At 40.0% G+C, this 24,565-nt stretch overlaps 1 protein-coding gene across 1 annotated transcript in view; it reads right to left on the reverse strand.

Moving 5' to 3' along the window:
- The window catches only part of LOC122552715 (stonin-1-like), a 109,221-nt gene that overhangs the window by 69,713 nt on the left and 14,943 nt on the right, over positions 1 to 24,565 (reverse strand). The window contains exons 2-3 of the mRNA XM_043695614.1: positions 15,915 to 17,718; positions 14,393 to 14,595 (exon numbers count right to left, since the gene is read on the reverse strand). Coding sequence (XP_043551549.1) covers positions 14,393 to 14,595; positions 15,915 to 17,652 — 1,941 coding nt within the window. The 5' untranslated portion in view covers positions 17,653 to 17,718. The remainder of the gene's footprint in view (positions 1 to 14,392; positions 14,596 to 15,914; positions 17,719 to 24,565) is intronic.

Consider the following 24,565-nt stretch of genomic DNA (forward strand, 5'->3'; position numbering starts at 1 on the left):
TGGTGGAGGCTAGTACACTTGCAACATTTAAAAGGCATCTGGATAGGTATATGAATAGGAAGGGTTTGCAGCAATATGGACGGGTGCTGGCAGGTGGGGCTAGATTAGGGTGGGATATCTGGTCGGCATGGACAAGTTGGACCGAGGGATCTGTTTCCATGCTGTACATGACTCTGTGACATCAAGAGGAATGGGGAGGAAGTGGGACTATGACATTAAGATAGAGATCAGCCATGATCACATTTGATGGCAGAGCAGGCATGAAGGGCCAAATGGCCCACTTCTGCTCCTTCCGTCTGTGTTTCTCTCAATGACTTATAGCAGCTAGCATTCAGGACAGACAATTTAATGTATTTCACAGATGTACATGAAACATAAAAAATAATGTGATAAAATGGTGATAAAATGTAAATCCAAAAATAAAGAAGCATGCATTTCTAATACTCACTCAAATCAGCCAATGATAATATGTCATTGTTTTGTTTTGTTCATCAGATAAAAAAATACCATGGTGTAATTATGTTTTCCAACATTTTAAACAATTAAAAAGTCAAATCATAAATGAGCCAGCCATACAGCATTATGAAAACAGAGAGCTTTGAAGTCATTATTCTTTAGTTGTAATAGACCATGTCGTATTTACTTATGATATACTGTATATATGCCTGTAATAATTTACAAAATACATCTCCGTGTAAGAAGACAAAAACTTAGGCTATCCCCTTGCAAACCTCTATACCAAAATACAACATAAATTTGCATATCTTTATCTATTCTGCAAAGGCAGAATCAGTTTTATTTCTCCCTTATGTTTCTTTTTCTGGTTCCTCATAGTTTGTATATTTATCATAGCCTGGAGGGCAGACAGGCGGCCTCAGATACCAAGCAATGGGCAGATAAAAAAACATGTAAGTCTAATAAAGCTTTCACTCCTCTACCCTTAATAGTGAAAAATGACATTGATAGAACTCATTCAATTTCCTCATGAGGTTAATCTTTGTATCAAACAACCAAACTGCTATTCAGACTCCATATGAAAGAAAACTAGTCCTTTAAATATTCCCCTTATACTGTGAACTTAGAGCCCCTTGTGGAGATATTTGTAGCTCTGTAACTCAGCCAATATATCATAATAACGTAAAATGTCAATAGAGAAGTCTTTTTGAAACTGCATGACCAGATGCTACTTTTTGTCCTAACTTAAACTGTTCACCATGGCAGTTCTGCAGAGAGGTGTTCTCTTTAATTATCACTGACACCTTCAGCCATTTTTTAAAGTTTTAAGAACGAAGCCATTAAAATAACTTTGGATCATGAGTTATAAAACCTTCTCTTCCTTTGACACACTTCAGCCTACAAACTAGTCCATTAAGTTGTGGTACTAATGTTGTGGGTAAAGGCTCTTGGAACAGGGAAAATAGGGTTTGTTTTCACTCAGCACTGAATTTAATATTAAGGTTTCCCTCCTGTGCAATACACACCTTTCCCCTGCAAACATTAGGTCTGTTGGAAATGAGGCAGTTCTTGTTAATCTGGCTCTTTCCCACCGGGTGTAAGGAGTCCTTCCAACTCTGTGAAAATCCGTCACTGGTGTCAATATCAAGCAATCAGAGATTTGTACTGCACAATTCCAGATTCAGCCTCAGATTACAGATTTCAATACACCTATGATAGGTGGTGGTGTTCGGGGTTAGTGTTTCAGAGTGTGAGGGAGGGGAGGGGTGGAGTTGGGATTCCATTTCTGAGTCAGGGCTTGTACAAAGGGAGGACAAAATTATTTGGTATTAGTTTTGCTGTTGCAGCACTCTTACGTTATTGCTGACCTTGAGAGTGTTTAAACATTTATTAAATCTATACAAATATAGGTGTTATTAGCTGGAATTGGCTTTTCGTCCCCTTGAGCCTGATCTGCCATCAATAAAATCATTGAGGAGAAAGTGAGGTCTGCAGATGCTGGAGATCAGAGATGGAAATGTGTTGCTGGAAAAGCGCAGCAGGTCAGGCAGCATCTAGGGAACAGGAGAATCGACGTTTCGGGCATTAGCCCTTCTTCATTCCTGAAGAAGGGCTAATGCCCGAAACGTCGATTCTCCTGTTCCCTAGATGCTGCCTGACCTGCTGCGCTTTTCCAGCAACACATTTCCATCATCAATAAAATCATGGCTCATCTGAATATTGCCTCAATTCTACATTTCCACCTACCCCCAACAATTTTTAACTCCCTTACTAGTTAGGAAGCTATCTACCTCTGTATTAAATATTTTCAATGACCCTACCTTGGAAGAGTCTTGACCTGAGAAAAGAAAATGCTCCTCATCTCTGTCTTAAAGGGAGATCCCTATTTCTAGCCTCTTGCACAAAAGGCATCCTTTCAGCCTCCTCCCTGCCTAGTCCCTTCAGGATATTAAATGTTTCAATAAGATCACCTCTCATTCTTTTAAAATTTAAGTACTTTTACGATTTTATATTTATGTGTTTCAATTAATCAGATTAGATTAGATTAGATTACTTACAGTTTGGAAACAGGCCCTTCGGCCCAACAAGTCTACACCGCCCCGCTGAAGCGCAACCCACCCATACCCCTACATTTACCCCTTACCTAACACTACGGGCAATTCAGCATGGCCAATTCACCTAACCTGCACATCTTTGGACTGTGGGAGGAAACCGGAGCACCCGGAGGAAACCCACGCAGACATGGGGAGAATGTGCAAACTCCACACAGTCAGTCGCCTGAGTCGGGAATTGAACCTGGGTCTCTGGCGCTGTGAGGCAACAGTGCTAACCACTGTGCCATCATGCCACCCACAATCGACTGTTTTGACAGTAGATTTAATTGAGTTATGATTCAAAGCACTCGTCAAGGTAGTTTAGTTAATAGTGCAATACATTTAATAATTTGAGGATTAACAGTCGATATTAAAATCCTGCTTCCAAAAAATGGAATATTGATTAAATAGAGCGTTTTTTACAGAATTAGTTTAATTCTAAAGCAATTTATCACCTAGGATTTGAGCAAATATTCAGATTATTAGGAGTTGGTGCTATCAGTATTCAAAGTGGATGTAATCAGTGTTACTTAATCAATCTTGGTGGACATATTTTACAGAAATAGCCTATGATTTTAAGTGTTGAAAAGGAAGTTAGCCATACACTTAATAATGGAATCAGTTTGAAATAAAGAGGGTTAGAGTTAAGCTTCTCCAGTGGCATAATCCTGACTTGTGATATCACTGAAGAGAACCCCAAAAGAAAAATGCGTTTTTCGAGGTTGCTTTTACAGGGCATATATGAGGGTAACTAGAAATGACTGATGAACATCACTAAGTGCACAGGAATCTGTCTCCTTTTGTGAAAGTGAACACCTTTTAAATATTTAATATTATGGATGGATTTTAAGGTGTGTTTTGGTCTCTAACCATTCAGCTACAATATCTGTGAGTTGTGTTAATTGCTTTAAAGCAAAACATCTGTCCCAATCTAACTCACAACTTACAGAACTGCAGCCAGTCAGATGGAGCAGTGGCCGCGACTGGGACTACAGGCAGTCCTGACGAGGGGAACCCGAACTTAGGTGAAATCTGGCATAGAGCTGAGATCATGATGGCAGACAAGGGATTTGGAGGGACAAATTTGAGAGAACACATACAGGGTGTAAAGAGGGTACAATGAACTTTGAGAAATGGGGGTGCTTCTGACGGGCACAGGAGACCTGCAAGGGACATCCTTCAACCCCTTTGCTCAACATTAGCCCATGCAGATAAAGCTGCTGGACTATTCACTTGCCTGTGCCTCTCCTTGCTGTGGGTAAAATAGCATGAGGGCAGAATAAGGCCATTAATCAGTCACCACAGGACCTGAATAGACCTAAGAGTTAGTGGGTCAACCAAGGCTTCCAACACCTCTTGTAAAATTTCAGATAGTTCAGGGATGGAAAGGTAGTCATGAGCAGACTTAACAGCAGATTTTGTGAGGCATGCCACTTTTTAACCTGTTGGCGGGGAGCATGACCTCCAGCCCATAAGTGGCAATTCAATAAGTAACTCGCCCCTTTTAATATTGTAAAAATCATATCACTCCATTTTAAATATATGAAAATGAGATATTTTTCCTATAGTATTTACTGTTGTCCAAATTTTTAAAATTTTCTGTATTCTTCATGTGAATAAATATTTGAAGCATCATAATAAGTATGTTTACAACATTAGTTACGTTCACGAAAGTAATTAGACCAGTTCCATAATGTTAACAACCAACAGGAGTAACATGCAAGAAATGAATGGTTAGACTCATTTTGTTGTAGCCTATTCCAATTGTTAACCACACTGCATTTAGCATTTGGAGTTTCTGTGAATAATTTGCTTTTAATTGTTCTTTTGTACTGAATGAATTAATCATAATTGGCTAAAGAAATGTCACATATGAGAAATTGTTTCTTGTTAGTTACTTACTAAATGCTAATCAATTCCATTGTTAGCATCATTCATTGAATAGATTTAGCCATAACCACCAAGGAGTGTTGTGTGCTGTGCCAAACATAGATGAGGATTTATACATTTGTCAAACTGGTGAGGGATTGCTCTCCTTCGATCATATTACTCAGCACTGCCACTTAATGAGCCACCGCAGTACAGAATGCACTCGTTTCATTAAAGAGTGTATTCCAGCCACTGGTTGTTACTGAAGGTCAGGATTTATTTTGGATAATACATTTGCTTAGGTCTACATCTGTGAAAATAATCAGCGACTACAATTCTCAGACTACAAAGGAACATATTTGCCCTTTAATTACAGAATTATAGAATGAAACAGAACTGAAAGATGCTATCATGCTTGTACTGTTGATTTAAAACAACCTTTGAATTGTTATACAATTAATTCCAATCCCTGAACTTTCCAAACACACTTGTATTATTTTCTGAGCAAATATTTATCCAATTCCCTTTTGAATCCATCCCCATCATACTATTGGCTAGTTTATTCTGGGCATAACAACTTACTGTAGAAAAAATTCTTCTGATTGCTTTTAGACTTTACATTGATTGCCTTCACGCTGTGTCCTCAGGTTACTGATCCTCTGCTTCTGGATAAATCAAACCCTTCGTGATTTTGAAAACCACTGTTAAATATCCCCTTAAATCCCTCTACTCTAAGGAACATATCTCCAACTTCTCTAGTTTGTTCACATAAGCAGAGTCTAAAGCCTTGATATCTATCTGAAAATGTGGCACCCAGAATTGAATATAAAACACCACCTGGGGTTTAACCAATATTTGCTCTCATACTCCATGCCTCTGTGTAAAGACTCCTGTCCTATTTTAACATGTCCTGATCTCACTCCTTACTGGTTCTCTAGATGCTGGCTGCCATCCAGTACCAGTCCCCAGTGGTTAATTACCATGCAGGAACTCAGATGATAGGTCTATCAGTTTATCAAACTGATCCCCAAGTGGTAGAACTAATCTATGAAGAGTTACTGGATCGGTTTAGAAGACTGAGGAGATATCTCACAGAAATCTATAAAATTTTAATGGAACAAGAGGGAGTAAACACAGGAAGGATGTTTCCCAAAGACTGGAGAGTTCAAAACCAGGGGTCGCAGTGTGAGGCTAGTCTATTTAGGTCTGAGGTGAGGAGCAATTTCTTCACCTAGAGAATAGTGAGGCTGTGGAATTCTCTGCCACAGAAAACAGTTGAGATCAAAATATTGAATGTTTTCAAGGAGTTAGATATAGTTCTTAGGCCTAAAGTGACCAAAGGATATGGAGAAAATGTAGGAACAGGATACTGGTCACCAATGATCATATTGAAAGGCAGAACAGGTTTGATGGGCAAAGTGGCCTACTCCTGTTCCCATTTTCTATATCTATGTCCTCCCATCTTCAAAGCTTGTATGCATGGCTCCAGATTTCTTTGTTCCTGCATTGCCTTGAAAATTATAAGTTTAATTTAGATTGGCTTATTTCATTTTCTAAACAAAATGCATGACTTCACATTCCTCCATTAAATTTCATCAACCATGTGTCTGCCCTTTCCACCAATCTATGTTCTTCTAACGTCTGAGTCTCGCTATTTATTACATTTCTGTATTTTAAACCATCTGCAGAATTCAAAATTAAGTTCTGTGTAAATTAAAATCAAATAAGACAACAAAATAAAGCAATTCCTTGATAGATTGCTGAAATTACCTTCAATATACAATAATTGCCTGACATAGCCGGTGATGGAGAAACAAAGCATGATACTGTGCTCAATGCGGCTTTTCTAATCTCAATCCAGACAATTTTTCATAGAAAGTGGGAAACATCAAATGAAGAGTCTTCACCAGGCCATATTTTCATGATCGTAATTGTAAGTAGCACTGGTGATGCTCTAAAATCAAACACTTTGCTGTCCAGGACGCAGGAGGTCCACAGCTGGGATGGCAGCTAAATTTATAGGAGGGGAGCCTGGTAAAATATGTAGTTACACAGAAAGCATAAAAATACACAAAGAATAATATCTTGAACTTTCTGTGTTACCACACATTCAATATCACTTTCAAAATAGTCAGGTCCATTGCTAAAATCTTAGTCAATAATTGTTACAATATTATGCTGGAGATTATGTACAATACAATATTCATTGGGTCATGCAATCTCCAAATAGTCAGGTCCATTGCTATAATCTTAGTCAATAATTGTTACAATATTATGCTGGAGATTATGTACAATACAATGTTCATTGGGTCATGCAGTCTCCAGGTTTGTCTGGATCTTCTCCTTCAATACTAATCCACTTCTTTTCAATTTCAACCTGCAATTAAAAATAAATCCAAAGTAAGTAAGAGAAGTTGCATTAGCTACACAAACCAGAGAGAGGTAAAAAGTAAATCTGGAAACTGGACAAATGTGGCTTGATTTAATGTGTGAATGGACCTGTTCAATCAAATTTTAGGAAGGCCATTACACCATAGGAACAGAAGAAAGCTGTTTGACTGCTTGAACCTACTGCCATTCAACAGAATCATGAGTGAACAGACATTTCTCATGTCCACTTTCCTTTCCCTGTAACCTTTGATTCCCCTACTGACCAACAATCTATCTCAGCCTTAAGTATACATGAGGACTCTACCCCCACTGCTCCCTTTAGGAAGGAGTTCCAAAGATTCACAACCCTCTGAGAAGAAATTCCTCCTCATTGCAGTCTTAAAATGGTGCCTCTTTAATCTGAGACTACGCCCCTTTGGTCTTGTACTTTCCCAGGAGGGGAAACATGCTCTCAGCATTTACCCTGTCAAGCCCATTAAGTGTCCAAAATGATTCATTGAGATCACTTCGCATTCTTCTAAACTCCAGTGAGTGAAGTCCCAATCTGTTTAGCCTTTGCTCATAAGACACTGCCTCCGTACCAGGGATCATCCCAGTTAATATACTCTGAACAGTCTCCAGTGAAATGATATCCTCAAATGAAAGGGACCAAAACTGCTCATAGTATTCCTGTTGTGGTCTCACCAGCACCTTGCAAGGTCACAGTACAATTTCAATAAGCCTACCAATAATAAGCTACACATTAAGGGTTGGCCTAAAACACTAACAACACTATTGTGTCCAAATGACTGACTTTTATCCAGTCTTAATGAAATTAAAGTATTCTTTTAATGATATACATTGGTGATGCTTTTCATGATGCAGCATAAATTAAAATTTGCTGGGTAAAAACAGAGGGATTTGAGTGGAATTATTGCTCATATACAATTTAAAATATAATCTGTCAGATAAATTAAAATGTCCATTTTGTTGGTTACTGAGGATGTAAAGAAACTTTGTCCTGATTGTTAATTTGGGAACTAAATTGTTCTTCTCCAGGAACAGTTAGGGAGCTTCGTTACTTATTCTAGGCTCTCCTGAGAATGGATTAGAATAGATTTACTTTTCTCATGTCAGCTTCTTTTTTTGCTCTTTTTGAATTACTTTAAAGGGCCTCAAAGAATATAATTAACAAAACTATAGATGATGGACTAGATATAATCTTGCATTTCACTTTATAGTGTGTGATTTAATTTAAAATAAATTAAATGTTTTCAGTTTAAAAAATAATCATAGAATCAACTCTAATATTCTGTGCATCGATAGTCACAGATGAGGTGCAGGAAGACTGGAGGTTGGCAAACGTGGTGCCACTGTTTAAGAAGGGCAGTAAAGACAAGCCAGGGAACTATAGACTGGTGAGCCTGACCTCAGTGGTGGGCAAGTTGTTGGAGGGAATCCTGAGGGACAGGATGTACATGTATTTGGAAAGACAAAGACTGATTAGGGATAGTCAACATGGCTTTGTGCTTGGGAAAACATGTCTCACAAACTTGATTGAGTTTTTTGAAGAAGTAACAAAGAAGGTTGATGAGGGCAGAGCAGTAGATGTGATCTATATGGACTTCAGTAAGGCATTCGATAAGGTTCACCATGGGAGACTGATTAGCAAGGTTAGATCTCATGGAATATAGGGAGAACTGGTGGGCGGCACAGTGGTTAGCACTGCTGCCTCACAGCGCCAGAGATCCGGGTTCAATTCTCGCCTCAGGCGACAGACTGTGTGGAGTTTGCACGTTCTCCCCATGTCTGCGTGGGTTTCCTCCGGGTGCTCCGGTTTCCTCCCACAGTCCAAAGATGTGCGGGTCAGGTGAATTGGCCATGCTAAATTGCCTGTAGTGTTAGGTAAGGGGTAAATGTAGGGGTATGGGTGGGTTGCGCTTTGACGGGTCGGTGCGGACTTGTTGGGCCGAAGGGCCTGTTTCCACACTAAGTAATCTAATCACCGTAAGTAATCTAATCTAATCTAAAAACTAGCCATTTGGATACAGAACTGGCTCAAAAGGTAGAAGGCAGAGGGTGGTGGTGGAGGGTTGTTTTTCAGACTGGAGGCCTGTGACCAGTGGAGTGCCACAAGGATCGGTGCTGGGTCCTCTACTTTTTGTCATTTACATAAATGATTTGCAGTTTCATAGCTCCTTGAAAGTGGAGTCACAGGTAGATAGGATAGTGAAGAAGGCGTTTGGTAAGCTTTCCTTTATTGGTCAGAGTATTGAATACAGGAGTTGGGAGGTCATGTTGCGGCTATGCCGGACATTGGTTACGCCACTGTTGGAATATTGCGTGCAGTTCTGGTCTCCTTCCTATCAGAAAGATGTTGTGAAACTTGAAAGGGTTCAGAAAAGATTTACAAGGATGTTGCCAGGGTTGGAGGATTTTAGCTATAGGGAGAGGCTGAACAGGCTGGGGCTGTTTTCCCTGGAGCGTCGGAGGCTGAGGGGTGACCTTATAGAGGTTTACAAAAGACAATTGCAACATTTAAGAGGCATTTGGATGGGTACATGAATAGGAAGAGTTTGGAGGGATATGGGCAGGGTGCTGGTAGGTGGGACTAGACTAATATCTGGTCGGCATGGACAGGTTGGACCAAATGGTCTCTTTCCATGCTGTACATCTCTATGTCTCTATGACTCTATAACTGCCAAGATTTACAGAAAATAAATATTATATCCTAGGACTAATGTTGAATTTAGTTTGATATTAATGTGTCCATATGAAGTGTTTTGCCCATTTGTTCAATCTGTTCATTTTAAAAGGGTTTGCACTTATGGTACAGTATGGATTAATAAAATTTGCAACAAAATGTCTGTTCCAAATATCACAAGGTAGGATATGAACTCTTTTGAACCGATGAAATAACCAATGGAAAATGTAGTGCGCAGATAGTTAGCGTTGATGACAACTTTTTGTTTCTTCTCCTTATTCTGATTACTAAGCAAAGCCACTGCCCACCTAGAATTTTATTGTATAAAAGCAATTTAATGGGGGAGTTAATTTTCATCTGAAAAGTTTTCACTTGAAAAATTAGAAAATTCTGACAAATTGGAGTTCAAATGTTTTGGAAAGGAAAGGCAGAGTTTGCACAGTGCATGATAATCTCTGTTTCTTTTGCTTGAGAGGTTTAAAAAGACCACTTGAAGATCTCTCCGAAAAGATAATGTTCCTGTGTTTTTTAAAAGATCTCCATGGTACATGACAAGCTGATGTTCTCTTTCAGGCTCCATAAAAATCTCCTGACTTGTTGCCAGCTCATTCTCATTCCACCTCCTCACCAACTCCAGTCCCTGCCAGCATCTGCTCCCCCATACAAAAACATCCCTTAGTCATCCATTGGCTTTTTCCTTCAGCTGGCCATGTTTCCACCGCAAGAAAAAAGCTACTGCAATAGAGCACCAGAAAGACCAAAAAAACTGGAATATGCCACATTGTGTAGGTATGTGCAGGCACAGTGTTGATGTCATGCTTGTTTGACATCCAAATAAAACTTGTCTGAAATGTTTGCTTCCAGGTTCATTCCAATTAGCAATTATAGAGAAGTCATCCAACATAAAGGTGTCTGTCAATTTGTATAGTGACTGGCATCTCTCAGTCATATCTCGTTATTCTATTTTATACAGAACAGCAAGCGATAACAGTAACTGTGCAGATAGAGCCTCTATTGCTATTTAAAGGCAAATCTTGCACACTTCTGGGTGACAGTGGCTCAGTGGTTAGCACTACTGCCTCACAGTATACTTGATCCAGGTTTGATTCCAGCCTCAGGTGACTGTGTGGAGTTTAGGTGGAATTGCCATGCTAAATTGCTACATATAGTGTCCAGGGAAGTGGAGGCAGTGTGGATTAGCCAAGAGAAATGCAGGGTTACAGGGATAGAATAAAGGGGTGGGTCTGGGTTGGACGCTCTACAAAGGGTCAGTGCAGACTCAATGGGCCAAATTGCCTTCTTCCGCACTGTAGGGATTCTATGACTTTCTCTTCAATTTTGGTATCCACTGTCCAGTTCTTAGGACTAGATCCACAACAGAAATGATCATAACTAGGGAGGAAAGGTCAGCATGATGCAGTACAAGAACCATGAGATTGGCTCATGCAGAAAATAAAAAGTAAGACTCAGGAATATCACCACCTTCGGATCAGCAGGGTATCTGCCTAGAACAAAGAGTAAGCCTGTAAATTCAGTTGTTTTGTTTTAAATCTCTTGTCCTGGAGTAATTAGAGCTGACAAACAGGTGCACAAACGTGAAAATGTTTCATTTTGCAACCTTTAAATTCCTTATCTCAGAAAGTAAAAGATTCTTTTACAAAATTGTAATCCAAAGTTCAGAAACTGTCTTTTCAAATTTCCATTGAACATTGTAGAACTAAAACCCACAACATTCCGTTTTACAGGCATTAACAGGAAATATTTCCATGCAAAATATTTACCATTCTTTCCAGTGGGAGGGTTCTACATTCTAGACACAGCAAGAAGTTTCAGTAAGTGTAAATAAATTTGATGCCAAAGTTATGTCTCTTGTGTTGTGCCAGACTGACTCATCTTGCCAACTTACAGGGAGGTTTCTACCAGTGGATTTGGTGCTATATGAACAAGGGACTGAATTAAAGTTTTCCTTTGATGTTGATCCAAATGTACATACAGACATGTGTCTGCTCAGTTGACACAAGAAAGGTAATGGTGACAATTAAAGGAATTTCATGAGTACTGTCACCTGATAGTCATGTGCAACTCATCATGTTCTAGCGATCCAGAAACCCAAGTAATGTTCTGGGTACCCAGGTAGAATCCTTTCATAGCAGTGGTGGAATTTGAATTCAACAAAAAGCTGGAACTAAGAGTCTATTGATGACCATGAAACCATTGTCAATTGTTGTAAAATCCTATCTAATTCAGTCTGTGCTTTAGGACGGAAATCGGCTGCACTTACCTAGTCTGGCCAATATATGACTCCAAACCCATAGCAAAAGTGTGATTATCTCTTAACTGCCCTCTATAATAGCCTAAAATTCCACTTAGTTCAAGGACATTTATGGATAAACAAGTGCTGGCCATACCAGTGGTGCCCACATTCCATAAAGAATAAAGAGCAAAATGACTGTACTTAGGAGGACCTATTTCAGCAATTTTTCAGACTTTTGACAAATTGGCCTATGGATTAAAATAGCAAAGATTCCTAACTGAAGAAATCTTTCAGGACACTTCAGTTATCAAATTTCTGACATGACTGTTTGGTTATACTTCAAAATTATACCCGTAAGGAAGGGTCGCTAGGGAGATACATTGCTGCAGTGATTGAGTTGCTCACATTGATGAGTGTGCCTCCGGGCCTTGGGGACTACTATCAGCACAGCTCTGTGCCTCAAGGATTGCTGAGCATTAGCTCACAGCCTTGGGATCTTAGGAATTGCTGTTTGACCAATTGGAGGCTGCTGTGGTGGGTACGGAGGAAGGAGGCAGCTAAAGGTGTTGGAGGGGAAAGGAAGAGGCTGCAAAGGGGGTATAGAGGATGCTGCAGAAGGGGGAATTGAAAATTGCAAGAAAGAGGGTAAAAATGCAATTCTAATAAGTACGCTACAAGGATGCAAATAAAGAGGCTGTAAGATGGAGTGAAGAAACAGTATTAAGGGGAATTAACTCTGCAGACACTTGTCTTTTCATGTGTGTGTGGCTGTATTTGGGATTGAGGGAATATAGTTCTATTTTAGATCATAGCTTAGCCGTTACCCAGAGTTTGCACTTGCTTCAAGAAAAAATAATTAGGGTCATAGTTTTTAACACCACGGAAAGAAGCCTTTTGGCCCATTACGTCCATGCTAGTCATCAGATATCAATTTATTCTAATCCTATTTTCCAGCACGTGACCGATAGCCTTGTATAGTATGGCATACAAGTGTGCATCTAAATATTCTTAAATGTCTTGAGAGTTCTCACCTTTATCACCCTTTTAGGTAATGAATTCCAGATACCCACAACCCTCTGCTTGAACAAAAGTCTTCATATCCCCTCTGAACTTCCTATTTATTACATTAAAACTGTGCTCCCTTAAGAGAAAAGCTTTCTCCCTACCTACCTTGTTTATAACCCCAAAACTTTGTATACCTCAAATCAGATTCTGCTTTTGCCTTTTTTGCTTGGAGGAAAACAACCCTAGCTAATTTGATCTCCTCTCATACCAGAAAATCTCCAACCCAGATAACATCTTTTTGTGCCCTTTCTAGTGCAATTCCTAGTGAATGGCGACTAGAACTGCACACTGTACTCCAGCTACAGCCTAATTAATGTTACAAAGTGCTCCATTATAACCTCCTTTCTCTTGTATTCAATACCTTGATTCATAAAAGTATGTTTCCCATTTGCCTTCTTAACCATCTTGTCTACCTGTCCTGCTGCTTTCAAGGATCTGTGGTCATGCACACCTCTGCCTTTGATGACTCTGCTTCCTAAGGTCCTACCATTCAATGTGTGCTTTCTTGCCTTGTTAGTCCTTCTAAAATGCATCACATCACACTTTTCAGGTATAAGTTCCCTTTGCGTTCGTTCAGACCTTGTGACCAGTCCAAATATATCACCTTATAGTCTAAGGCTTTCCTCCATGCTATTTACCACACCACCAATTTGCATGTCTCCTGTGAACTTATTAATCATATCACCAATTTTTATGTTTAGATTATTAATGAACACAACAAACAACGAGGGACCAACACCACTGAATATCGGCTTCTTGTCACAGAAACACCCTTCCACCATCACTCTCTACTTCCTGCCTCTAAGCCAAATTTGAATTCAAATTGCCGAACTGCCCTCGATCCCATGAGTTCTAACCTTCTTAACCAGTCTACCAATGGAGACCTTGTCAAAAGCATTACTGAAGTCTTATAGACCATGTCAACTGCACTACCCTCATCTAAACACCTAGTCACCTCCTAGAAAATTCAATCAAATCTGTTAGACATGATCTGTCTCTTACATCTTGTGCTTAATTGCAAGTGGAAATTTAATTCATAATAGCATTTAAAAGATGCCTTAAGCGAACCAGCACAGGAAGAGAAAATACTATGGAAAATTCAAGCTTTTGAAAAAGTAATGAAGCTGAATGGAACAGATGTACTTCAAAAGGATTGTTGTGCACATCAGGGCAGTTCTCTGGTTTGGAGCATGATACCCAGAACAAACAAAATTATATGGGAGTTACATCTTCTCGTCCCTTTGCAGGAATGGCACAATCATGAGATGGAGAACTCAGAAAAGAATAAGGCAACAAAAGAATTTAGGCATAAAATCTGGGAAGCTGATAACTCTTCAGAACCCTCTGGTAGATTAAACAGCCAACCTGCAAAAAAGCATCACAGCACATTGCAATAATATGAGTTAAAAAATAACCTGCCTGGCTGAAATCCTTCAAATCTTTTCAAATGACTTTACAGTGAAAGTGTTCAATAAATTAGCAGATTCAAAATACACTTTTCAGTTCCATTTTATTGCAATGTCCTGTTGTTTACCACACAACAGAAACTCTTGCAAACAAGATGAATATATAAAGTATGACCTGGTAGTGGTATTGAGCTTTTCGATGAATGTGCTTCTCTGGCTGGATATCACTTTCTGTTCCAAATGATTTCATTTGCACTTTGGAAGCTGATGTGTCAGGTACCTCAAACTCCACAGCAATGACTGGCTTCCATTCTGAAGGTATTTCTTGATCTGAACCCAGCTCAAGTTTACAAGAAAAACAGTGTGGATGGTCAGATGCTACAAGATAAAATGAGAGAAGTAGCATTTCACAGAGCAGTGAGGAGCAATACATTGAGCATAACCAAACCTTAGTAATAATTTTTTTCAAGATTAGAATTATCGATGGGACAGTATAGCTAACAAATAATAAAGATGTTAAGTATTGACATTACTGAAATATTAAAAAGATATAGTGTTGAAATAATAATAAATAAAAATCTGAACAATCATGGTGTAAAGTTTTACTTATGACAGTATGAATTAGGCCTGATCCACGTTCACACTTGTACCTAGTAATCTCTGACTCCCTTTTTAATCAAGAATCTATCTTCTTTTGCCTTAAAAAAAATTCAGTGCCTGCCTCTACCACCCTCGGTGGAAGGGGGTTCCAAAGATTCACAGATCTCTAAAAAAACAAAAATTCCTCAATCTCAATCTTAAATGGAAGATCCCTCATTATGGTAGCACTATTATTGTAATTACCGTGTTCTCTAGTTCTCATTTACCTTACATATCTCCACATTCTTGGTGAATTCAGTTTCAGTAGTACAAGTTGTAGTTTTCCTTTTCTTTGATTGTATTTTGAGAGATTTTCATTATTTACAGCTGAACAGGAGGGCAGATGTGTGTGTTCCCAGTCTCTATTGGTGCACTTCTCAATATAGAGAATTTATAAAGGTGAAATTATAAAGGTGAATAAATTCCTTTTATTCTCCCTCCCTCCCTTCCTACGGAAAGGTGTAATGTCTTCTTGGTACAGCCCCATAGCTGAACAGGTGATTCGTGAAGAAAGTAATTCCCATTCGTTTCCACCCTAACAGCCTGCTTACTGGCTTGGGAAGTGGTGGAAGCATCAATGTAACTTGAGATAATGTGGGACCCCAGACAGCAAAGACAGCCTTGCTGCAAAATGAGATTCCTTCCTCTCCTCCATGTGTGAATGGTCCTAATGAGATTCACAAACTCAGTCTAAATCTCTTCCATTGCAGCTGGTCCTAACCTGCAGTCCCCGCAGTGGCCACCACTCCCATTGGTACCTTTGAGACTGAAGAGGTGACAACCATCTAATAGACCAGAAATCTGCCAGGGCAGATACCTCTTAAAAGAGGTGGGAAACTCCAATTGCAGGCAATTAATTACCAGAGGAATGTAAAATATAGTGGGGACTTCCTTGGCCAGTTGAAGTAGGGTTTCTCAATTTTCTGGCTGATGTCCACCACTGTCCCATAAAATTTTTAACTTTATTTTATCATTGGATATCAGAAACTATACACTTGCTCACAAGATGACCCAATTTCTACATTCTGATTGTTCAGCAATTATATGATGGAATATACCTGCATTCCTATCAGGGAGACGATCAATCCTCCAGACAATTGCCTTGAAAGCTTGCTCATATTTAGCTGTACCAATGGTGACTTGCATTACTGGTTCACCATTTGTTGTGCTAACAGAGCCAAATCGAGCATTCCGATTCATCTTCGCCTTCAAGGACTTCTGTCTGAAGAGATTCCCAGTTCGAAATATCTTGAACCAAGCTGGGGGAACAGGAAAGCGTATCATCACATTTTCACAATACATAGATGATAGCCTGTTTTGGAGATTGGAATAGGCAGCGGACATAACTAGAAATGCTTGCAATTCTGTGTAGGCTCCATGAACTGTGACCAGACCCTTTAACAAAAAGGGAAGCTCAGGATTGTCACAGACTGTTTTGAAACGCATCAGCTCCAATCTACAGGCATCAGGAGGAGTGAATTTTATGACTCTAGATTTTTCAAACTCATTTTCTTTCACACACTTATGAACCCGGTAGTCAGAGATCTGAATCCATGTGCTATCCATATCATTTTTCAAATAACAGCGGTCTTTCCTTTGAAGCTGTAAATCATTAAGAGTCAAAAAACATTCAACATTGCCATTAATGAAGCACAGACAATAAACGTGGGTCACCACTGAAGCTTCAATCATTTTCCCTTCTCTTGAAAATTTTCCCCAGAAGTGATCCGTTATTTCAAGTATCATTTCTTGTTCTTCATAGCTCTTTCTGCGCTGTGTAAGGAGAGGTAGTTTCATTAGTTCCTCTTCAACAGCAGCAATGAAGTCTGTGAAATCCTTGTAGTCAGTTGTTCCAAATTTCAACACCTGTTCAACCTCTGCTTCATGTAGGACTTCGGTTTTTGGGTGATATTTTCGTTTTTCTGTGTATGACACATGTTCAATCTTCACTGTGTGGATCTTTTCTGATGCCTTGTAGTTCTCCAGCTTGGGTTTTGAGAGCCTACAATACGGTTGCAACTGAAATTCTTTGAAAGGTTTCTCAAGGCCCTGTTCATAATAGAGTTGTAAAACCCCCCCAGCCAGGAGGTTCAGATAAATAGGGCCCCATTGACGGGAAGACATCATATTCTTCTTCTCAGGGATCCTCATCATTAAAGGCCAACCATTTTTGTACCCAATTCTGAAGAGATTCCTAACATTAGGTGAAGATATTTGAACATGATGTTGTTTGTTTTCTGAAAATGTCTTTGAAGGTTGGAAGTCGTCTGCTTGTATCTTTTCATGTTTTTGACAAAGAACAGTTAGAGGGGAATTACTCCAACTTTTCTGGGGTCCATTCATTTGCTTGGGGCCATGAAAAAAAGTGCTTGTTGTGCTTGTGGTTGAGATTTCATGAGTCTGGTTACTTTCTTGTTCACAGTGAGAAACACCAGTGCTTGAAATATAACTCTGATTCCAAAATGGATTGGTGTATCCATTCTCATTATTATGTGGCCTAAACTGATCGGTTTGTGACAGATCCTCAAACTTAAAGAAACAGCTATCCCCGGATGAGCTTGCTGTGATTGGTGTCTGAAGTCCAGACATTGGCGTGGAAGGAAAGTTTGTGAATGGTGAAGAAAGTGGCGTGTTACTGCCAGAGGCAGATGTCCTGAACAAATGATGTTGAGAAGAAAGACTCAATACCAGACCATTGGATTTGTGCCCATTGTCCGAACTGAAGGACTGTTTTGGTGACTGGAAACCATAATCATCATCAAAAGTCACCCAGTTTGGATAATTCAGCGAAGACATGCTGTGTTTAATTCATAAGTAATTCCTCTTTTCACTATTCTGGAAGACTGGTTCCAGTATACCCTGCTGAAGGAACAAAATAATGAATAGTTTTTGTTTTACTTTAATCTATTAGTGCTAAATGTTGAATTATATCAGATAACAGACGTACAGAAGCAGAGGTCTTTTATTAAACAGTGGTAGCCTGAAGATTTCATCATTCCAGTGAAATAATACTGTGCAGTTTGGAGTATAAAACACCTTAAGTAACAACATAGGAGAAGCTCAAGAATATAATGTTTTGTACCAGATTTCATGCTTCAGTGTGTTAAATTTAGATACAAAAAACTTTATGAAAGAAGAACATTAAATCTAGTGATTACTTTAAAAAATCTCTGCAGGTTATAGTCAGCTGTAATTACATTTTTCCTAGTTTGAGCTCAAAACATTAAGCTAACTTAGCAACTGAATTTCATGCTAGTGTGAGTGCTAGACCACAAGCCCAGGAGGGGCTCTAGTGGTGCAGTGGTAGTGTCCCTACGTCTGAAACAAAAGGCTTGGGTTCAAATCTCATCTGCTGTATAGGTGTGTAATAACACCTTTGAACTGGAGTAGTGGGCTGTGAAGAAGGTTACTTTAGAGTATAACAGAACCTTGATCAGATGGGCCAATGGGCCAAGGTGTGGCAGATGGAGTTTAATTTAGATAAATATGAGATGGTGCATTTTGGGAAGGCAAATCAGGGCAGGACTTATACAGTTAATGATAGCGTTTATAGGGAGTGTTACTGAACAAAGACGTGAGGTGCAGGCACATAATTCCTTGCAAGCGGAGTTGCAGGTAGACAGGGTGGTGAAGAAGGTGCTTAGCACTCTTGTCTTCATCAGACAATGCATTGAGTATAGGAGTTGGAACATCATATTGCAGCTGCACAGGACATTGGTGAAGTCACTTTTGGAATACTGCGTCCAATTCTGTTCTTGTTGCTATAGGGAAGATCATTGAATCCCTACCGCATGGAAGCAGGCCTTTCGGCCCATCACGTCCACATCAACCCTCTGACCAGCATCCCACCCAAACCCACCTCCCTAACCTATTCCTCTAGCCCTGCATTTTCCATGGCTAAACCACCTGCACATTCCTGGACATATAGGCAATTTAGCATGGCCAATCTACCTAACCTGCACATCTTTGGACTGTGGAAGGAAACCAGAGCAGCAGGAGGAAACCCACACAGACATGGGAAGAATATGCAAACTCCACACAGTCAGTCACCCGAGGCTGGAATCAAACCCAGGTCCCTATGCTATGAGGCATCAATGCTAACCACTGAGCCACAATGTTATAAAATTTGAAAGAGTTCAGAAAAGATTTACAGGGATGCTGCCGAGATTAGAGGGTATGAGCTGTAGGAAGAGGCCAAATAGGCTGGAGCGGTAAGATTTAAAAGGGACCTGAGGGGCAACACTTTTACGCAAAGGGCGGTGCATGTATGGAACGAGCTGCAGGACGAGATGGTGGAGGCAGCGACAATTACAACATTTAAAAGGCATCTGGATTGGTGCCTGAAAAGGAAAGATTTAGAGAGATACGGGTCAAATGATGGCAAATGGAATCAAATATCTGGTCAGCAACGACAAGTTGGACCAAAGGGCCTGTTTCCATGCTGTATTACTCTATGACTCAATAACAGATTGATTGGAAAATATCTAGACTACAAGCACTTTGACCTCAGTGGGCTTTGCACACAAATTAATTAACATGGTGGGAAACACTGGTGATTTATTTGTAGTGGTTAATAGATGGAAAAAAAAACAGGGATAATTTGGTTTTGGGGGAGGAATAATCATTCAGTTGTGCTTAAGAGTGCTTCTGGATATAATAAAAAAAGACTATCAGCTTCTTGGAGGGTTCGTATGGTGTGGTGGTAGTGTTGCTACCTCTGGGCCAGGAGGCCTGGGTTCAAGTCACCCCTGCTCCAGGAGGCGTGTAAAAGCATCTGTGAACAGGTTAATTAGAAAATATCTGGACCTCCAGCCATCAATGTCATGAGAGGTTATATCCATGAGAGGTATATTTAAAATTAATGGCTGGAATTCTAGATTATGCACATGTGCGATTATTCACATTACCCAATACAATCAGGTTCTGTCTGGCAGAAACTTTACCCTCTAACTGTACCTTGAATTACTTTAATCATTTTAGTCAAATTACTTCGTTTGGAAATTATTTCAAATAATTATCTTGTCTTGGAATAAAAGTATTTTCTACTGAAATTTAATTCTAACCAACTTGCACATCTATGGGTGTACAATTTACTCCCAGATGAGTTTGGTCTGGGTATTTATTCAGGAGGGAGGGTAGCATGTAGGAATTTTGCTACTTTCTTATCCCCAGCCCAGTTGAGTCCATAGAATAAAGATGTGTGGATCCCCTCCTGGCTCAGAACCGTTATTCCAGCAGCTGGTGAGGGGCTTGCCACATGGTGAGGATAACAAACAAATTCCTTCTGGGTTACCTGTGGACACTCAGAGGAATTCTTCATCGAAGGGTGTTCCATATCCAACTGAGGTACCTGGCATTCGGGAAGGGAGGAGTGTGCCACCGAGTATAACACCCTTCCCTCTATCCTTGCTGCCAATCTGAATTCCCAACAGTCCCACCACTACTTCCACCATTGCTAACCTGTGCCCTGGGACTCAGTGACAATCTCAGGACTTAGTGGGTGCCCTGCTGGCAGGAAACAGCTGATGTCACTGCTACTTGATACAGTTGCCAACATTTGATTGGCCAGCGGTTCCCAGGGGTGGGACTTCATCCGAAGGCCTTTGATCTCAGGGAAGGCTCACAACTGTTAAATAAATTGACAATTCTTCCCCAAAAGTGGCAGTGTGTGGCTCTTGCCAACCCTTACTAGCAGGTGATGCCACCTTCACTTTCATTAAACCTGACCCATGAATTTTCTGATGGATTTAAAGAAACATTTCATGTGTTAGATACTTCAAAAAAGTCCCAATTAATGGTATTCTCTCTCCAGAACTATATTTCCAATGTTCCAACACCCTCTCCTCCTGAAGAAATTCATTCTCTTCATATGTGAGATTGCCCTCTCAGTCTTAAATCAGTATAATATTATTACTTATTTATTGATTTAACAGTATATAGGAAAAAACTTAAATGCAGTGGATTAGAAGGGAGTAATTAATAGAGTTACAGATAATAAAACAATAAGAGGAGCAAGTGAGGTAATCACAAACTGTTCTTTAGTACAATAGCTTTGTGATGCCCACATTAAACTTAAATGATTCTGAAGTAATTGCTGCAGCATTATGAAGGTGAAATCCACATTTAGATGCAGGGAAACAACAGGCAGTAATACTTTTTGTAATAACTAGTTGTATTTCCAAGGTTCAGAGAACTACAACCTCTTCAGCACAGTTTGACTGATTATCTATTGGCATTAGATACCTACTGACAATTTCAATGATATAAAATCATTCACTCACCCTCAAGATTTCAGGAATGGTGTTTGTCAGGGGAATTGAAATGTTGGGCCATGGGCGGTGGGGTTGATTGGTGTGGGTGTCCCAGAGATGTTCCCTAAAGCGCTCTGCGAGAAGGCATCCGGTTTCCCCAATGTAGAGGAGACCGCATTGGGAGCAACGGATAAAATAAATGACATTGGTGGACGTGCAGGTGAAACTTTGATGGATGTGGAAGGCTCCTTTGGGGCCTTGAATGGAGGTGAGGGGGAAGGTATGGGCGGAGGTTTTGCCATTCCTGCAGTGGCAGGGGAAGATACCAGGAAGGGTGGGTAGTTGTTGGGGGCATGGACCTGACCAGGATTCATTCCTGATAAAGGGCTTGTGCCCAAAACATCGATTTTCCTGCTCCTCGGATGCTACCTGACCTGTTGTGCTTTTCCAGCATCGCTCTAATCTTGACTCTGATATCCAGCATCTGCAGTCTTCACTTTCGCCAAGTATCAGCCGGACTCCACCCCAAACTCAGCTCACTTTCTGCTGAAACCTTCATCCCATACTTTTGTCCCCTCTAGATTTGATTTTGCCAAAGCACTTCCTTGCTGGCATTCTACATTCTACTGTCCAAAAACTGGGGTCATCTAGCACATGTCCTTACTCATACCAAATTCTGTTCGCCTTTCACCCTATGCTTGCTGACCTACAATGACTTCCAATCGTGCAAAGCATGAATTTTTAAAATTTTCACCCTTGTTTTTAAAGTTCACCTGACCTCATCCCTTCATATCTCCTTGGTCATCCCCAATCCCATAACCCTTTGAGATTTCTGTATTCCTGTAATTCCAGTCATTTGAGCATTCACAATATTATTGCTCAAAGATTGATGGCTGAGCCTTCAGCTGTCAACCCAAACTCTAGGATTTCCTCCCTCAACCTCTACATCTCTCCATCTATTTTCTCCATTAGCATATTTGTTAAAATTTCTCTGTGGCTGAGCTTTTGGTTATCGGTTGGTCATGAGATCTCATTATGTGGCTTGGGTCCAATTATGCTCTGGAATGCTCCTGTGAGGTGCCTTGGTATGATTATTGTATTAGAGGCACTGTATAAATGCAATTCGTTGCTGGTCATGACCCCTTTTTTTTCATCATTTTCAATTTTCTTCCCTCAACCCAGAAAAGGCTTTCAGATTGATCATTTGCAGAATTTACAAGTTTCCATTGAGGCACAATGTAAATAGAAACATGCCTGTTATTCAAAATGCACGACAAAATATTTTATAAGTAGTTGGTTCAGTGTTCCAGTGCAATGTATTTTCACCTTTGGGTATGAAAATGGTTGAAATAAGGTCTGTTTTCACTCAGTTTTGTTGCCCTATCTAACAGTCATAGAGATATACAGCATGGGATCAGACCCTTTGGTCCAACTCATCCAGGCAGACAGATATCCTGACCTAATCTAGTCCCATTTGCCAGCACTTGGCCCATATTCCCCTAAACCCTTCCTATTCATATACCCATCCTGACATCTTTTAAATGTTGTAGTTGTACCAGCATCACTTACTCTGGCAGCTCATTCCATACATGCACCACCCTTTGCATGAAAATGTTACCCCTTAGGTCTCTTTTAAATCTTACCAAAGGTTGGCAGCTGTATTGAGTGTGATGTTCAGATGATGATAAGTGAACTGAAACAGCTTTGGTCAAGTATGTCAGGATCCAAGGGCTGAGGCCATAACACAAACCTGAGATTGCTGGCGTGAGTAAAGGCAATATTACTCTGATACAGTAACAACTGCTCTTCTTGGGCTATATTTAAATGATTGAAGAGAATATTGGAGCCCTTTAGGGTCAATTTTATCAATGTGCATTACTGCAGGAAGTATGGCCTGCCAGCCTTGTGTGTTTTAAGAGTTCACTGCAGCATTTCCTACAACTTTCCATGAAGCATCTGTAAGTTTATACCCTTTACAATTACCTCCTACAGTCTATGCTCCATTTGATCTGTTAGTACTTAGTGCAGATTCTGGATCAAAACACTTTGAACTCACAATATTGATATATCTAAATCCTGTAACTGCCACAACAAGGACTAAAAAAAGGCACCTGAACATTACCTATATAAAGTGTTTATTTGTGACGGTTATTGTTTGCTATCAGTAAAGAGACTTTTAATTTTATTGCTTGAGAGAAACAGCAAACTGCCTTTTCTGGTCTTTAAAGCAATAGTTTGGTGAACAGGGCAGCTGATCAGTTCACTGTCTCATCATTCTAAAACTATTACCAAAAGAGAAAATGCTGGAAAATCTCAGGTCTGGCAGCATCTGTAAGGAGAGGAAAGAGGTGATGTTTCGAGTCTAACTGACTCGAAACGTCAGCTCTTTCCTCTCCTTACAGATGCTGACAGACCTGCTGAGATTTTCCAGCATTTTCTCTTTTGGTTTCAGATTCCAGCATCCGCAGTAGTTTGCTTTTATTCTAAAACTATTGTTGTTTCACCAGTTTGCAAGTTGTGTCCTTCCAGCCACTTAGTCTGCCTTTTTAAGGTCTACGTAAAAAGAATACTGGTGAGAAACTAAACCATGCAGTCTATGTAGTGCTTGATAAGGACTTGGGACTTTTACAGGAAATTAAAAAGATGAACTTTAAACCCTGGATTGCACAAAGAGCAGAATTTGATATAAAATATATTAACAACAACAGAAAAAAGTACACAGAATTGTTAGTGTTTCGAAGGTATATTGAGAAGATTGACCAAGTTTAAAAGATATTTTTAATTATTTGGAAGGCTAAATGGGACAATACGTACTTTTGTGGAAACATGAAGCAAGCTTAAAGATAAAGCAGCTGTGGTGCTCAGCATTGAAAGTCTGTCATAAACATCAGATGCTGTTTCTGCAGAATCAGCTGTTTGAACCATAGCAATAGGAGACTGGACAGCTGGCTTTTGCATAAACCAGAGGGGTAAAAGCAGCCATTTTAAGACTGCTCCAGGACATAGCTTAGAAGGATATCAAGAATGTGAGTGAAGAATTAACCCATCAGTCTCCCAATGTGGTGGAAACTTCAAACATCCTGAGCTTTGAGCTGTACTTAAGGTTTTAAGCATATTCAGCTAACTTATGGTCCTAAAGAAAAAAGAGAATTTTAAAATTACCCAATGTCAAGTTAATGTACTGATCTGTGTGATGTTAACAATTGCTATGGTTCTGTTCGCCAAGCTGGAAGTTTTTGTTGCAAACGTTTCGTCCCCTGTCTAGGTGACATCCTCAGTACTTGGGAGCCTCCTGTGAAGCGCTTCTGTGGTGTTTCCTCCGGCATTTATAGTGGCCTGTCCCTGCCGCTTCCGGTTGTCAGTTTCAGCTGTCCGCTGTAGTGGCCGGTATATTGGGTCCAGGTCTATGTGTTTGTTGATGGAGTTTGTGGATACAACCAGATATACGAACAAATCAA

This window comes from Chiloscyllium plagiosum, chromosome 9, assembly GCF_004010195.1.
Source record: "Chiloscyllium plagiosum isolate BGI_BamShark_2017 chromosome 9, ASM401019v2, whole genome shotgun sequence".
In the NCBI taxonomy this organism is placed as follows: Eukaryota; Metazoa; Chordata; class Chondrichthyes; order Orectolobiformes; family Hemiscylliidae; genus Chiloscyllium; species Chiloscyllium plagiosum.